The sequence below is a fragment of the Centroberyx affinis genome, unplaced genomic scaffold (genome assembly GCF_046629955.1).
Source record: "Centroberyx affinis isolate AG114_WGS23_722 - 3 ecotype Tasmania unplaced genomic scaffold, CSIRO-AGI_Caff_v1 ptg004249l_1, whole genome shotgun sequence".
In the NCBI taxonomy this organism is placed as follows: domain Eukaryota; kingdom Metazoa; phylum Chordata; class Actinopteri; order Beryciformes; family Berycidae; genus Centroberyx; species Centroberyx affinis.
Genome location: NW_027281983.1, coordinates 6,689 through 23,659, shown reverse-complemented (window position 1 = coordinate 23,659; position 16,971 = coordinate 6,689). Strand labels below are relative to the sequence as shown.

At 43.9% G+C, this 16,971-nt stretch overlaps 2 protein-coding genes across 2 annotated transcripts in view; one reads left to right on the top strand and one right to left on the bottom strand.

Moving 5' to 3' along the window:
* The window catches only part of LOC139664369 (low-density lipoprotein receptor class A domain-containing protein 4-like), an 83,103-nt gene extending 75,836 nt beyond the window's left edge, over window positions 1-7,267 (top strand). Inside the window, exon 4 of the mRNA XM_071543172.1 lies at window positions 332-7,267. Coding sequence (XP_071399273.1) covers window positions 332-940 — 609 coding nt within the window. The 3' untranslated portion in view covers window positions 941-7,267. The remainder of the gene's footprint in view (window positions 1-331) is intronic.
* A 3,280-nt stretch (window positions 7,268-10,547) lies between these two features.
* On the bottom strand, window positions 10,548-16,748 carry LOC139664370 (uncharacterized protein C18orf19 homolog B-like). The gene is made up of 5 exons (XM_071543173.1): window positions 16,646-16,748; window positions 15,902-15,936; window positions 13,790-14,296; window positions 12,366-12,477; window positions 10,548-12,072 (listed from the first exon to the last, which is right to left on the bottom strand). The coding sequence occupies exons 3-5, from the start codon at window positions 14,236-14,238 to the stop codon at window positions 11,725-11,727; spliced, it is 909 nt and encodes a 302-aa protein (XP_071399274.1). The 5' UTR covers window positions 14,239-14,296; window positions 15,902-15,936; window positions 16,646-16,748; the 3' UTR covers window positions 10,548-11,724.
* Window positions 16,749-16,971: the final 223 nt, after the last annotated feature.

Below are 16,971 nucleotides of genomic sequence, written 5' to 3'. Positions count from 1 at the left end.
AATATTGTTGATGTTGACCAGCTGCCATAACCTAACCATCTCTGTCATCCTTATTTCTCTTCTCCTCCTTTCTCTCTCCCTCCCTTTCACCTCCATCCTTATCCCTCCTTCTCCTCCCTCCTTCTCTCCCTACTCTCTCACTCCTCCTCTTCCCTTACTCCCTCCTTCTCCCTCTCATCCTCCTTCCTCATTTTCACTTCCTCGCTCCTTCCCTCCCTCTCCTCCTCCTCTTCCCGCCCTCTCTTCCTCCCTCCCCCTCCTCCCTTTCTCCCATCTTCTGTCCTGCTCCCTCCTCCCATCTTCTGTCCTGCTCCCTCCTCTCTCTCTCCAGGTATTGTACGCTCCCCAGGCCAGGGAGCGCTTCACGGCTCCCTCCTTCATGCAGCGCGACCGGTTCAGCCGCTTCCAGCCCACCTATCCCTACCTGCAGCACCAGATCGACCTGCCGCCCACCATCTCGCTGTCGGATGGCGAGGAGCCCCCCCCTTACCAGGGACCCTGCACCCTGCAGCTCCGCGACCCCGAGCAGCAGATGGAGCTCAACCGCGAGTCGGTGAGGGCCCCGCCCAACCGGACCATCTACGACAGTGACTTGATCGACATGGGAGGAGGCGGGGGCGTGGGAGGAGGAGGAGTGGGAGGGGGAGGCGTAGTGGGAGGAGGAGGCGGAGGAGGAGGCCCCAGGCCGCCCAGCAGTAACTCGGGCATCAGCGCGGCGAACTCCAGTAGCCACGGGCGCATGGAGGGCCCCCCGCCGGCGTACAGCGAGGTGATGGGCCACTACCCCGGCTCGGCGTTCTTTCTACACCAGCACAGCAATAACCAGAGGGCGGGGGGGCCGGGGGGGCCGGGGAGCAGGACGATCCAGCAGCAGAGCCAATCAGAAAGCACAATAGTACCTGCCAAGGCCAAGGACGGCCAACCGGAGGACCTGGTGTGAGGAAAGAGGGGGGGAGGCCGAGCTGTTTCTGCGGAGGCCGCCCACCCCAGACTTGAGTACTGTGTCTCTCCTCCTCACCCCTCTTTTCACTGATCACCTATAAGGAGTGGTCTCTCTGTCGTTCTCTCTCTCTCTCTCTCTCTCTCTCTCTCTCTCGCTGTATCTGTCTATTTCTCTCTCTCCTCTCCTCTCTCCACACTCCCATGCACAAATGAATATCAACCTTAGCTACAACAAAACAAGGAAAGAGAGGAACCAACCGTTTAACTTCTTTCTCCTGTTTCTTTCTGTTATTGTTAATTCAAATAGCTAGCACTGCTGGGGCAAGATGTATGCACTGCGTGGAGAGGGTTTTTCCAGCTTTGTAGCTGTCTTTCTTTTTTTTTTATCTTTCCTTCATATGAGAAAAAATACAATGCTAGCACAGATTGAAATTATTTGCTTTTTGCCCCCTGGGACGCCTCCGTCTCTGGGATCGAGGATATTTCTTTTCATTTCTTTCGGACCGGGATCTGTGCACAAGCGAGAACTGAGAATCGAGGACTAGCGAACACAACAAACAAGAGACTCACAAATCCAAATCTTAGTGCCAAGGTTCACGAGGAAGCAAAACAAAGGGGGAAAAATGACTTGTCTAACATTCAAAACAAACACAAACACAAAAAAAGAAAAGTTATCTAAAAGTTGCACTATCTATTTGTCGTAAAAGAGAAGAGGGAAATGATGCTCTACGTATGTGATGATAATGATGATGATGATGTGTTGTTGTTTTCTTATTTTTTTGTCCTTTTCATGAATGGACTGACTGACTGAACTTTGGCTCCAAAGTTGTTTGAACAGTTGGGAGCAAAAAGTATTATAAGCTTATGTCCTTCCTTTTTTGAAACCGCAAGAAATACTCGTACCCAGCCTACGACATCCCTGTCTGCTTACACCACAGGCACAGTGAGACTTAGTAAGAGAATAACCTTGTACTCCTTCACGTCTGTGTACACTTCAGCCTACTGGGAAAGAAGTCTGCTTCCTAACCAGCCGCTGGGTGGATGAACCATTTCTTACTTCCTCTGGTAGTTTCTTACAATATTTGACACCGGTTGGGGATGGGTTTCCCAAACCAGAGTAGGTCTTTCACTCTCTCACATAGATGAGAGAGTTCATCTTTTTCCAGACAAAGCTCAAATGCTAAAATGAGACTTAACAGTTGAAGGAGAGTGTAGGTCAACAGAGGGAACAAAGAAGTGCTTGATATGAACAATTTCCTTTGGGAAATCTGGTGTGCTAGTTGGTGGAGCCACATAGTGAGTTAACCACAGCCTTGAATGAATGTGTATCTTAAATCGTTAAAACATACGCCTAAATAATTTAATTTATTTTCAGTATCTAGTTTGTGAGGTGGACTTGTCCAAGAATAATATGGGGTGGGATACGACTCCAATACAGAAAGATAACATATCTAATTGTCCATCCAGCAGCCTGGTTACAGCAGATCCTTCTCCTCTCAACTCTGTCCCAACCTCCTAACAGTTCCTATGTTCCCTGCATTGATCTCTCCCTCTCCTGTTACTCCCTCCTCTCCTCAAACCCTTCATCTATACATGCACAGTGCATTCTGCCAACAGTCACATTAAACTAAAATCCACCGCCATGACAACGAAGGAAAAAAAAAAAAACACAAAACAAAAGAAGGCTCAGCTCTCCGTCTTCACGTTCTTAAAGCCACAAAAACGAGACAACACAAAGTGAAGATTCCTGTCTGCATCCGCCAGCACAGTAATCAGGTTTTAATGAAACTGTCTGTGGTCGAAGTCAAGGGCTATGGGAGGGTCCTTTTTGTAAAAACCTTTTTGAAAATCTAGCCTTTTTCTCTGCTCATCGTTGCCTTCTCCTCTGCTCTTGCGCTTTCTCTGTCTGTCTCTCTCTCTCTTGTTTGCGTTTGAAGCCAGTGCCCCGCCCCCCCGCCCAGCTTTCTAACAGTGTTTACCAGCTGTCTCTCCATCATCCCTCCTTCCATCCGTGTGCAGAAAAAGTGCGTTCAAACGATGCAGAGTCCGCCAAGCCCTTTAAAGTGGAGACTGGAGTGGAGCCCTTGTTTGGCAATGTGCTAGTGCAGTCCTCTCCTCCCCGTGTTTGTGTGTGTGCACATTTGTGTTTGTGTGTATGAGTCAGACCTTTTACCAACACGGAAAAGCACTTAATGTTCCTGCAGGAGCATTGTGTGTGTATGTGTGTGTGTGTGTGTAGCTGAGTGAATTATTAGCTTACTGCATTGTACGAGTTTTGAGATTGAAGGACATGTTAGTTATTTTGCTCTGTCCATATTAACACATCATCAATTAGGCTTTCATTGCCACAATCCACATCACAAGTTGCATTAAAGCTGCACAAGGCCAGACTTTTATATAAAAATACACCTGTCTTCTCAGCCTAAATCACTAAGTGGGGCTGCAGTAGAGAAGAAAAGAGCATCCCATCCTCTCTAATTGAGACGCCATAGATTCACCCTATTTGCCCAAATGAAATTCTGGTGTTTGGTATGGACACTGGTGGGAAATAGAACTTAAGAGTGAAATACAAACTGTCTGAGAGCAAGCGCTCCGTCCAGAGAAAGCTGGACTCACCAACGATGGCTGAACCTCTTCACCACCTCCACCCCCATCACACACGCATAGAAGAAGACATTTAGTTTTACTGCAGCAGTTTACTGTCGTAACGATACACGATTTCTGGGTAATGAAGTTACCTTTAAACTTCCCCAAATTTGAACCGTTATCTCCCGCTGCCACTGGGTGCCGCCAAAGTGTGAAGTCGCCCAGTGCAGCTTTGAGGAATATACTCTAAGTGTCACATCATGCTGACGCAGCAGAGAGGCCTTAAGTTCCCAGTACACCCTCCATGATGTGAAGCTGAATTCCAGGTTTAACGCCGTCACACCGCGAAGGCCACCTGGAACAGTTCCCGTCAATAGTCAAGATGGAGAACTAGAGGTAGTGGACAGCAGGATGATGTCATGATGATGGGGGAAAAAAAGTTTCTGTCAGTTTGAGTTTGTTTCTTAGAAGTTCAGAATGAAAGCCTTCCAATTCTTTTAGTATCAGTGTGTGTAATGCTGTATGTATGTACGAACGTATGCATGTATCCCAGGTGTGTGTTTCTGGTCAGTGTGTCCATCTGGCTCTACGGTCGTGTGTGTGTGTGTGTTTGTGTGTGTGTGTGTTACTACATCGCTGCTGCTACCGCCGCTGCTGCTACTATTGTTGCTACTGCTGCTTCTTGTGTCCCCAGTCCGCTTTTCCTTCTGTCCATCCTGTCCCTTCAACTGATAGAAAAATAGAAGGATAGATGCATAGAAATCTTCTCATCTGCAGTCAAAAGCACAAGTATTGAGGCAAAAGTTGGTCTTGTTTTGTTACTCGTGTTTTTATTTTAATGTACTGAACACTGGAGGCATATTAAGACCCATAATCAAAAATGGTTCCTTTGCAACATTTTCATTTTATGTTAGACCCATTTTACTAGATGAGTCAGCGGCCATAAAGAATAACGTTACCTTACTGACCCAACACTTACGCCTTTGACTGTAAGAACCCGCTTCAAATCCGCATTTCTTTCCTCTTTCTTTTCTTCCTTCTTTCTTCTGTTTTCTCGGCTTGTTCTGTCTGCGCGGTCATAGCTTGTAAATGGAGGATATAAAGATGAATTTTATGTTTTCTACAAGGAGGTTTGCATGTTACTATTATGTGAGTAAATAAGGTGCCTAATGTTCATGTTTGAGCAGACCACACCTCAGTCAAATTGCTGCTTGGAATCCTTACAGATGCTTCATCTCGGGTCGAGCGACCGTCTGGCAGAATGGAACGGTTTCACAGCCCAAAAATATCATACAACTGAACCAACTCGATCAGCTCTGTCCCTTTGTAAGCCAGTGGACAAACTTTACAGTGCTAACATGATGCTTTTGGGAATCTGGTCCCAGTCTCCAAGAGCTACAGGCTTTTTTCATCCAGCTCTTAATTATATATAATAGTGGTCCTGCTGTGGAGAAGACCGAATCAGTCATGTTTAAGTCAAGGTCTAGATAAAACCACAAAACTATACAGTTCCCTTGAAAAAACACAGAGGTTTGGCAACTGTCGGATGGTTTTTGGACTCTGCCGGCTCCTGTGGGGACGCCTGATTCCATGTCAGAAAACCATTGGCTGCCTCTCTGCAAACTGTGACTCAACATTGTAAATTTGTCGACCTTAGCTTAGAATTATGGTCGCAACCGGTAAACCGGTAGAAAAGAGCCAATGGGCTCCATTGTGCCAGATGGGAGCAGGCGCTCCCGGTAAAGCAACCGAAGCCGTTTTGACCGGTAATTTGACCCGTGTGGAGCAGACATAGGAACCCACTTGCACTCAAAAGCTCCCACCTTCGTTGTGCCTCACTTCCAACGGTGCTTTTTTCAGTAGTCTGTCTTTCTTTATGTTTGTTTGTAAGGTGCTGTATATAACTTGAATATATTATGCACATATCCTACCCAATGGGTAGAAACCACAAAAAAATGTTGTGAATAATGTAATATAATGTATAGACAATATAAGAATTTTAAGAAGGCAGCATCAAATTTGTAAATGCCTACAGTAAAAATGTGCTTTGTCTTTTTTTTAAATGAGAAAACATGGTTTGCAAAGTATGCTTAGAAATATGGTTGCAACACAAATACAAATTACTACTTATAATATTTTGCTATAAATAATAGTCTGTTATGATAAGGATGAAATAACCTCTGGATTAAGGAAGTTGTTGAAAAATTATGAAAATGATAATATCATTCTTTATTGGATTCCTCTTCTAAGAACAACGTTTCATAGTGCTTGCCATCACTTGGGTACTGGCCGGTATTGTTTTGACCACAGTCAGCTAACACGTATATAGTTATATTACACAGCTCTTTCAAGAAAACATATTTCATACACGTCAGTTGGAACGGCCTTTACGCCACAACTTCAGCTGGGGAATTTCTCCCCAAAAGCTCCCAGTTTTCAATTCAACTCGCTTTGTAAGTCGGTGAACAAAAGCAGAACCTTGTTGTGTTGGGAGAGGCATCATATGACCACTGCACATGTGAACCGTCGCCAGTTCCTAAAATGGAAGAATGCATCTATATTCATTGATCTTACAATATTTTAGTTTATTTCAGCAGTAGTTTTGTATATCTGCCAAAATATAACACTCAGAATAACGATACTTTACAGTAAAATATTGAGCACACTCACCATCGCTATAAATCTGGCTGAAGATATTACGCTTTGGTTGTGTTAAAACATTTCAGCTACAGTAAAGATGAAGAAGAAGAAGAAGAATTAAGTATTGCAAAGTGTTGTTGAATGGGAAAAAGTCTGAAATATCAAAGGAAAACGGTCATTCCCTTTTGTCAAGATTGGAGAGTTGCACCAGCGTGAAAAGGTGAAATGAGTGGAGGTGAATGATGAATAATGCCGTTAAACAAACTTGTCATTTAACTTTTCTCTATTCTTTTTTATTTTATACATTACAATGTTATATGTGGCACAGTATATTGGAACAAAAGTCATGTTTAATCTGCAGTCATTTATTTACAGTATGTACTAAAAATAACTCCACTGTACAATAACCGCAGAGCATGTTCATTCTTATCTATAGACGATGTACATAGCAACGCGCCATTTTCTTCAAAGCACCAAATAAGTGGCAGTTGTGTAGTTTTTATTTGGAGAGGTCTCTATTGTAACTCTGGCTGGAGCGCCGACCGGCTCTCCTTCTTATTAGACCTTTTTTTTTTTTATGTTTCCTGCACTAGCTTGAAGAACTAACTTGGGCTCAGACTGATTTTATTTTATTTTCCCCTGCAGCGCGCTCCCTCTTTCCACTTATCAGAAGTCTGTACTCAACTGCTGACAACAAGTAGCTGTTTTTATCGTTCCAGATTTTAATAATAATGATGATAATAATAACAATGATAACGTCTCAACAGTTTGGTATTCTCTCTGTCTTGACAGTTACCATAGGACTGCTTCCATCATGGGTTTTGTAACATCGGTTTGCTTTATTTACAAAATGAATCCTTCTCGTTCCCCCCTCCCCCCCTCTGTGCTCAAATATATATGACTGTATACATACAATACATATACAGTATATATATCTAAACACACGGAGGTAAAATTGTTGTGTATTTTTGCCTCTTTTTATTTAAGCAATTGTGATGTAATAGGTTTTAGGCCTAAGGTCTGTTATTGCAATACTTTTACAGAAAAGAAGAAAAAAAATCAAAAAATGTTGCTCTAAGTGCTGTTGTAGTCAAAGATTTTATGCTTGTACTTATGCTGTAGTCAAACTGCAGCGTAATGAATAAAACTTTAAAAGTGATTACTTTGGTCTTTTCCCTGTATTGTGTTTTTTTTCCCCTTACTGTTATAGATAATGGGGTTTTCTAATATGAATAGTTGATTCGAGCTTGGCAGCGCCTTAGTGCTGCCACTCAGCTCTTTATCTGATCTCGTTCCACTGACTTACTGATGCAGCCAAATATGATGTGAGGGAGATTTTTGGGGCAGATCAGCAACTTCTCAGACTAGTTAGCCTGGTTTCCCGGCTGCTTGGTGATGCAGGTCGAGGCACGATGCACCAACATGATCATTCTGAGCCGTTTAATGGGCTGCAACTAAACCAAGAACGTAGGAACTAAACACAGAACCTGCTCTGATTTACAGCGGGAAAGAAAATTCAAGATTCAATCGTTTATTTCTGTATCAAGCAGCTTGTCAGGAATTTGCTTTCCAACAGCCTCCAGTCCTGAGCCACCGCACCGGAAGATGAAAACACTTAAGAACGTGCATCATAGCTTCCTGATTGACGGCCAATTTTTTTTTTTAACTGTCAGAGGAAGTGCAGTCTCTGGTGAGCTTTCAGTATGATGCATTATAAAAAATGTAAAGTTTTTCTTCTCAACCTGATGATTTCTTTTCCATGTCTAAGCAGCACTGAAAAGGTCGGACGAGGGGTTACATTAACAATTTTTTTGCCTTGCCTCCTCCCATCTGAGTTTAGCTTAAGCTGAACTTTGTGTGTGTGTGTGCGTGTGTTTGTGTGTGTGTGGAGTTTTTGGCCTGGATCCTCTTGAGCCAGGAGCAAATGACTCATTCAGCCCTATAAAGTAATGAAATGCATAAAACATAAGTTACTGTATATTTCAGCGGCAAGACCGGTTTATTTATAGAGAGACCCCATCTGGCAACTTGTCATAACATTCACAGTGGGGTGAAACAAACCTAATGTTCAAAGCACTTAGCCTCACTTACAAGTGCAGAGGGATTGTGGGGGAGGGGGGGTACTGGCCCCCACCCACCCCCCCCTCTGTCCTCCCCATGAACTTCCTGCTGAAAAAACGCCGGGAGGAGAGGAACCATCCCAACACTGTTTGCGTTATGCCTCTCTTCCCTCCTCATTTTCTTTAAAGTCGCCTTTTTTTTTTTTTTTTTTTTTTTTGAAGCTGCCAGATTGGTGATAGCCATGCGGAGCAAATCGTGCATACACACCCGTCCCATCTAGCCCGCTCAGAGATAAAAGGGACACAAAGCAGGGAAGACGCGGCTTCACAGCGCCCAGTCGGCCCCGGAGTGTCAACCTCCTTTTTAGGTTTTGAGGAAGAGAGAGAGGGAACACAGACGGGGAGGAGGAAGCCGCTCTCTAGTACACATGCAGTGCTTCTGAAGATGTTTCACATTGCATCAAGAAGCATTCCCCTTCCTTTCTCACTCAGACTGGTTTTCGGGAAATACGAGCCGCGTGAGCTTAGAGAACTAACGAATACCACAGATGTTGAAATCATACAGTAGCTGACAGTTTCAGATCACTGGGCCTTTCTGGAGACAGTCAGCTTGTTCAACATGCAACTTGTGGTGTCTACACAGACTCATCATACAAATAGTAATAGAGAAAGCAAGGTCCCTACAGCCAGATGTCAATTCACTTAAGTCCCTGCATCTAATATTATTGGCCAAAAGAAACTTCCAAACCTGCTTGTATCAACCACATTTCTGGGGACAGAACGGAACAATGACTGATGACTGACTAGATATTATTATAATTTGATTAATGTGATAAATTATGACACATACTGTAGGTCACCAAACTGTCAGCTTGGAGGGAACATTGAATGCTGAATGCTCCCTGATGTAAATTTATCTTTTACATGTGGCTTTCAGGAAACTTCTGCTGCTTGATCTTTGCCCTTTAAAAACTCAATTTTAGACTCAATCAAAGTTAGACTCACTTTAGGTCAAATTTGGACACGCTGAGGTAAAGGTAAAGGAGGGATCTGATGTATCATTTTGCTTCATGGACAAACTCTATCAACAAACATGACCTGGTTACAGACTGTTTTGTCAGCTATATTAAAGACGTTTTTAAAGACTTGGCTATAAAACTTTTTTTTTTTCCTTCATCCTCTCAGCTGATATCTATGCAGGAAGTTAAGGAAAGGACACGGAGGAGGAAAACAACATTGACTTTGCAGACAATCTGGTGGCTGAGCATTCCTCTCCCCTGACCTGCGTTTCACCTCTCCCCGCCTGGTTTCCCACAGCCATCTTGGCACTCGGCTCGTCTTCAGCCACCGACACACAACCCAACACAGATCATGTTTGCAGCAGAGTGATTTTGGGAACGGCGGCGCTGCTGTGTCCTCTGTGTCATGCTCCCTGTGGGAGAACAGACAGGTGTATGTGAAGGCTTTTGGAAATCGGGCCCCCGGAGAGCCGGACTGTATAAACAGTTGTTCATTAGTTTGGACAGCAGAGGTCAGCGTAGCTCACACTTCCCATTGGGGGCTTGTCAACTCATAACCGCAACATGAAATCATATTTACATACAGATCAGGGAGGATTCATAATGAATGAAGCAGGCAGACTGAGGCATGCTGAGTGTATGACAGCATGTTTGGCATTTCAGCCGGACTGGATGGTACACAGCGGAGGCTGACGGCAAACAGAGGTGTGCTAAGTGTCAAATGTCAAACCATATTTGAGCCTACAGCATCACAAGCCTGTGGCATGTTCCTTCAGTCACCAAGGCACCTACTGTGCCACCCGCTGCATACCAATGGGTCTGTCCTGGGGGAACAAACATCCAGTGCTGGAACCTCGGCACCCACTGAAAATCCATAATGGAGCATGTCTGATATAGCACAGGGCACCTCATTAACTATGCAGACAGTTGACCAATCAGAGCATTCAATTAAATCTGGGTATGGTTGAGGTCATTAACACCAGGAAGTAGACTGGATATCTAAACCTTCTGTTGAAGGGTGAGTTTCTCAAAGAAATCAGTTATAATATTTGAAGTGAACCTTAAATATGTATGTATATTCATTTCATTCAGTGTAGCGGGTGCTTTTGTGCTACATGAGTATGCATCCATCTTTAATGACCTCAAAATTTTACACTGCTCTATGCAGGGCTAGGTGCCATCTTTTGAAACTTGGCAGCCATTGCCGATGCATACGACAGTGACTGTATGTACAGACGCAAAACATCTGAATTTAAGATTTCTGTATCACATCTTCTCATGCTTTCCTACACAGTTCTGCACCACATAGTTTTAAACATCAGGTTTTTCCCTTCCTGTGTAAAATTCAGCCTTGGATTGCTGTGATGAATTTCCCTGGGTTAGGATTTAAAAATAACATCTTTGAGAATACAGCACAAGTATTTAGATGATTAGCCTTTTGCTTTATTGAGTCGTGGATTTAACCAGACATCTATTTGAACTTCAGACAGCAACATTTGTTGCTGTCTTTACCAGTACCAAGGAGAGGACAGCTGGCAAATTTCAGCTAGATTTCCACACTATTTGAATCTGGTGATAATCATTTAAATGTATTACATGATGTGTCTAATGTTTACACATACCGATGCATGTTTACATGTATGACGGATGACTCATTACATGTAAACTGACATGATGATTGACTATTTCCACGCCTAGAGCAGCTTTCAAACAATCTCACTTTGTCACACCTCAATTTATGCACAATTTTCAGTCAATACATTAGGAGGTACAGACACAAAAATAATGCAATATATTAGCTTTGGCTATCAGATAAAAATACATTAGAAAAAACTGAATTTCTTTCTCCCGACATTATAAAAGACACAAGGTGATACCCAGCCTTCAGAAAGGCTTTGATGGACTAGTACACACAGGTAACTGTGAACTTCAAGTTTTATTTTCTTAACCACCTAAAGGATCAGCACCCTTCTCTTGCATGCAGTTTCTAGGGCTGCAGTTTTTACACAAGCGAACAGATTTGCTTTTCGACCCATCGGAGTCCAGATCTTTTCATGGATGTCTGTGAAAGAAAAACAACAGATTCAACATAGCTTCTCCCTAAATAGACAACCTACATAGAGTTGATCACATCCGGGTCACAAAGAGTTAAAATCCAGATCGTTTGAGCCTGTCTAGGATGACTGAGCCAGAATGTTGCATTGCCAGGAGTCTGTTAAGCTGCTGTCTGGTCTACACTTAAGAGTGCATGGTGGTAGGGTTTGGACAATTAGGGATGGTATTTGACACTGAAATAGACAATAAGTGATAACTGAGATGCGTTTAGGTGAAATTTCAGGACAAGGATAGTGCAATCTCTCTCCTCTTTCGAAACCGATTCAGAAAGGCCGTCTGTTACCTGCCCCGGACCCATTCATTACTTGTCGAGACCTTAAAAGGTTCATTTATTCAGAGTGGGCACCTGTAAACACGACTCGCTAATCGCTCTTCTTTCTGAAAAATGCTTTTCGCTCAGAGACTTTCTCTTTGGTTTCCTGCAGTTTCTCGGAGAGCTTGTCCTTCGTCTCCTCCATTTTCTCAGAGATGCGCTCTTTCGTTTCCTCCATCCTCTCCGAGAGCAGTTCTTTGGTTTCCTCCATTTTCTCAGAAAACCGCTCCTTTGTCTCCTCCATTTTTTCTGTCAGTTTCTCCTTGGTTTCCTCCATTTTGTCCTGGAAGTAGTCTTTAACCGGCGGCGGTGTGGAGAAGTAGCCGTGCTTGCGGAGATACTGGACAGATAGCGACGTGGCGCCCAGAGTCACAGTGTATCTGGCAGGGGTCGCAATCTGGGTGGAAACAAAGACCAGGGAAAAGACACTGGTTGGTCAACGCTGCAAACTGAATGCCTGGATCCAGCACCTGTGAGTCGCTTGTTAGCTATACCTACTTTTTAAAATGTATGGTGACTAAGGAAGTGAAACAACTGCAAATTCAGGTGAGCATCAGGCAACAAAAAGATGCTTCAAACTTAGAGAAATCTGACAGCTGGATATTTTCTTGGCAAAACGTTTAGGCCCAGACCAAGGAGTAAACTGAGCAGAAATGTTGAAATGCTAAAATAAAGACCGGATTAAATTACCTTGTACATGGCATAGGCAGTGAGGGCGTAGCCGCTGGAAGAGTCTCTCAAAAGGCCAACGACAGACTCTGGAAGACCCATCAGCTCCAGGAACGGCACTACATTCACCCCCCTGAGGGCAACACAAAACAAGAGGAAGGTTCAAACTGGCTGGTAAAAAACACACACAATATATTCTCTGTTTGTTTTCTACTTATGCAGCGAAGTGACTGGTAAGGCTGTGACACTGCATTGCATCAGACTGACTCTTACTAACTTTGCTGTGACTGTCCCTTGACTTTTGGGATCAAAAGAAAACTCAAAATGAATTTAAAACAATTAGAGAAAAAATATATTAAAGCAAAAAAGTCTGTACAGACAAAGCAACAAACTCTCTAACAGTTTGTCTAATTGAATTAGCAACACACAGGATGTAAGTTAACAAGTCCTTGAGCCACAAGGGTATCATCACATACAAAAAAAACAAAAAAACACTGCATCTGCTATATTCATAGTATTCTGTTACATCAGCACACGGCCATCTTGGTAGGAAAATACCAGGTGGTTGTAATAAAATAACAGGTGATTATAATCAAATAACAGCCACAGCCAATGAACTGTGTATATAGTAATGCATGATATAGAGAGACTAAGTCCCTCCCCTTCCGCTGTCCCCCATGGGACGTTATTTTGGAAAAAATATGTACGGTAGTCAACAGCGAGAGACAAATAATTGTCTGATCCCGTTTGAATTGTGCCATGAATTACACATATGATGTTTTGTCAATTTAAAAGCTAATTTTGCAAGTCAAGAAAGTCGCAGTTTGTCGTAAAACAGTAAAGTAACGTTTAGTTTTGTGTGAAACCGCTCAGTGAACTACATCTCTCGTCTCGCACAATATACGTCACCAACACCAACATGGAACGAAACATACGAAACACACAGGCATGGCATTAATGTTATCCCCCACTGTACTAAAACTATCCTAAACCAGTTTAAATCCGTTCTTACTGTGTACCTTCCAGGTTGTGTATAATACTGCTGCTGTCTGAGAGGGACTGAGCTTCAGCGGCTCTGGGCAGCTTGTGGAGAGAGAAAGTTACACACCCACTTATGTGACTTTTGGGTGTGTCGTCTTTCTAATTACGTATTGTCACAGTCTTATACTTCAACAGTTTTACCACTGCCACTTTCTTGACTTGCAAAATTATCTTTTAAATTGACAAAACATCATATGTGGAATTCATGGCACTTCAAACGGGATCAAACAATTATTTGTCTCTTGCCGTTGACTACCGTACATATTTTTTCCGAAATAAGGTCCCATGGTGGTCCACAGGAAGGGGAGGGACTTAGGCTCTCTATTGGTAGGAAATGCATGTGGCATCATGGGAATACTATGAATAGCAGGAGGTGAAATGGAAAGAAACACAACAAGACTCACTTCATAGCAGCATAGTAGAACGTTCCGAACCAGAGGGAGGACGTCACAAGATGCACAGGGATCATCACCTTCCCGTACTGTTTGAACATCTTCTTAAACCTCTGGGCCAGACCGATAGACTTGTCCTGCAGGGGGTCCAGCTCCGCGGCGTCACCGTCCCCGACTTCCGCTTTACGGCTCTGGGTCTCGATCTGGGTGTGAGGAACGGCGCCCGGCTGCGGCTCCTCCTCCGGCGGCTGCTGTTCCCGATGCGGTTTGGGATTTTGCGCCGCCTTGCTGCAGGCCGAGGTGGAGAGCCAGCGCTGGCCCGCGGGCGGGGGCGGGGCCAGGCGGAGGACGCAGCAACAAAACGCTGCCGCCGGGGGCTCGGGGACGGCGACGCCGATCAGCACCGAGCGCACCGCCGCCCCCCGCCGCCATGTCGTGTGGGATAGGACGCGCTGCATCATCTTCCTCTTCTCCTCCCCCTCTCCTCCTTTCTGCTGCTGTCACTTTCACCCGCAGACCCTGGGTTTGGAATAACAGAAGAAGACATAAACACTGATATACAATTTTATTGAGCACTGATAACATTCTCTCACTGATTCACTTTTTGACCTGTTTCAGGTGTAGGGAGCAAACCTTGGAAACCTAACTTGTCATGATAAATAAGCATCACAGACTTATTACACATTCTCCAATTGTGATTACTTCTACATAACTGGGGTAATTTCCAGTTAATTAAATATAGTGAAATAAAACTACTACTCCTTTTGCTAGAGGAATTCAGCCTGCAACATATCTGAAATAGCTATTTGCCTAACTCATGGTGATAATACCTGAGTGACATAGTGAACTTTATATGACCCTATGACAAAACAAATGGAGCTCTGACATGTGGGCACTTCCAGATCCAATCCAGATTAAAATGCAGGCTGTGTGAGGACAAGACATGTAGCTGTGACTTGAAGCCACCGGCGTACGTAACTGCTGACATTATCTTCGTCTTCTGAACATATTTCTTTACTTTTCACATCACCCCAATTCTGGCATCACTTCACCAGTTACCTGTTAGTTTCAGAATTGATTTCAAGGTTGGAAAGCCCTCCCAGAGGAGCACGGACTGGTACAATCAGTCTTGTTTTATAAATTACTTCTCAAGACCAATTTCTACGTAACCTTGTTTCAGTGTCCTGTTTGTCTTGATTACAAAGCTATTTAGTAGAGTAAACTTTATTGTCCCTGAGGGGAAATCTGTCTTGGGCACAGTGCTACGGTCCGTTGCTTCACATAAAAAACATCACAAAACATGAGAAGCGTTTGACCCGATGCTAGACAGTTGCTTCACATAAAAACATCTTAAAGACATAAAAAAGACATTTGACTATACATTTGACATTGACAAGACGACGGCTTAAAAAGAAACTGTAGGAATTTAAGTGGAAAAGTGCTAAGTGCTAAAGTGCTTGTGTATTTATTGCACATTGCTCTATTGCACTAAGCATTAGAGTTCAGCAGCTTGATGGAGGCTGGAACAAACGATAGCTTCAAGCGGTTTGATTTGCACTTTGGCACACAGAGTCTTCTTCCTGATGGCAGAGGTTCGTATTCAGAGAAGCCTACTCGTACAGGCTCTGTATGGGCTCATATTCAGAGAAGCCTACTCGTACAGGCTCTGTATGGGCTCATATTCAGAGAAGCCTACTCGTACAGGCTCTGTATGGGCTCATATTCTTTCTTCCCTATTACCTTCATGGCCGTTTTGTGCATGCTGGCAAGCCTGCTTTTCAGTTGCACTGTTAGGTTGCCAAACCATGCTGTAATTCCATATCTAATGATGCTCTCTAGGGATGCCCGCATGATCTGGCTGCTCACTCCATACAGCCTCAATCGCTGTATTTATACGAGGACACCTGAATGATTGTCAACTTGTAAACTTTGTTTTAAGAAAAGTGCTATACAAGTGAAGTTATTATTATAAAGACATTTTTTTAAAACCAGTTACATTGTATCTATGATAAACAGTATTGAAGCCACCAGTTCAGATGTTCATGAAGAAAGTAACTGAGCAAAACAAACATGCATGGCCCAACTTCCCCTTATTCACTAGATAGATGACAAGTCCTGACATACCTTGTGTTATGATTGCACAACCATAAATGCAGCGCCTGAAACAACAGAGGTGCGAGTGAGAATTATGCAGCAAGCTGAAATCAAACGACAAATCACAGTGTTGAAGTTTCTTACCACTCCGCTGTAACGGGGAAACAAGAATGAGGCGTGTGTGGACAAAGGTTACAAAACTTCTGACACTCCTACTAGCAGCTAGCCAGGGCTAACTATAGCCAAGAGCTGTGTCAAAGTAGCGAGAGATAACCAGAACAAGAAAGGAATTTACGTAACTTTCCTTCAAAATAAAAGTGTTACCCAGAAAACAACGCTGCACATGTTCGTCATTAAGGGTCTTATTTTGGAAGTTCTGACGGGAAGTCCAATTTTTTGTTCTGTCGAGCTTGACACTGGCATCTCTCCTAAGCTAATTGACATTGGCCACTAGTGTCTGGAGGACAGGGAGGAAATCGCTGTTTAACGTATGTTAGTTCCCCCGGGTTGGCAGGCTAGTTTCCAGAGGGAGGCGGTGGAAAGAGCCTTTCATCGCATTAAAGCAGACAGTGTTTCTCCTTTTAGAAGCTGGCAGGCGGGCTGAGGCCTGACTCTGAACTGCTGCCAACTTTGCCTTGCTGTCTGACTCCTAACGGCTTGACGTTAGCTAGCTGCTAGCGGACTAACTCGGCTAACGGGCAGACAGAGAAATAAGTGGTCACCATAGAAGTAAAACCTGCTAAAACAGAGGAACAGAAAGCACAAAATACATACGTTGGAAGTTACAGGATGAGGTCCGGATGAAACCGTACTCCTGAGTGCTGACAGCCATGCAAGCCTGCCCCGGCGATGTGTCATTCAAGGACCTCATTTGTCGCTGCAGCCAGCGACTGCATGGAGAGCCGCATGTACTCTGCCCGCGCGGTGGACGATGGGAAATGTAGGAAATGGAGGTTCAAACCGTTCAAACTGTGACGTGTTCCAAGCGGAGCAAGAAATTCATTTCCCGGCGTGCTTAGCGCAAAGTCCACTTCATGGAAAGAGATATGAAATTGGCAAGTGGCGTGTTTACACTGTGTTACTGTAAGTGTCCCAGTGGC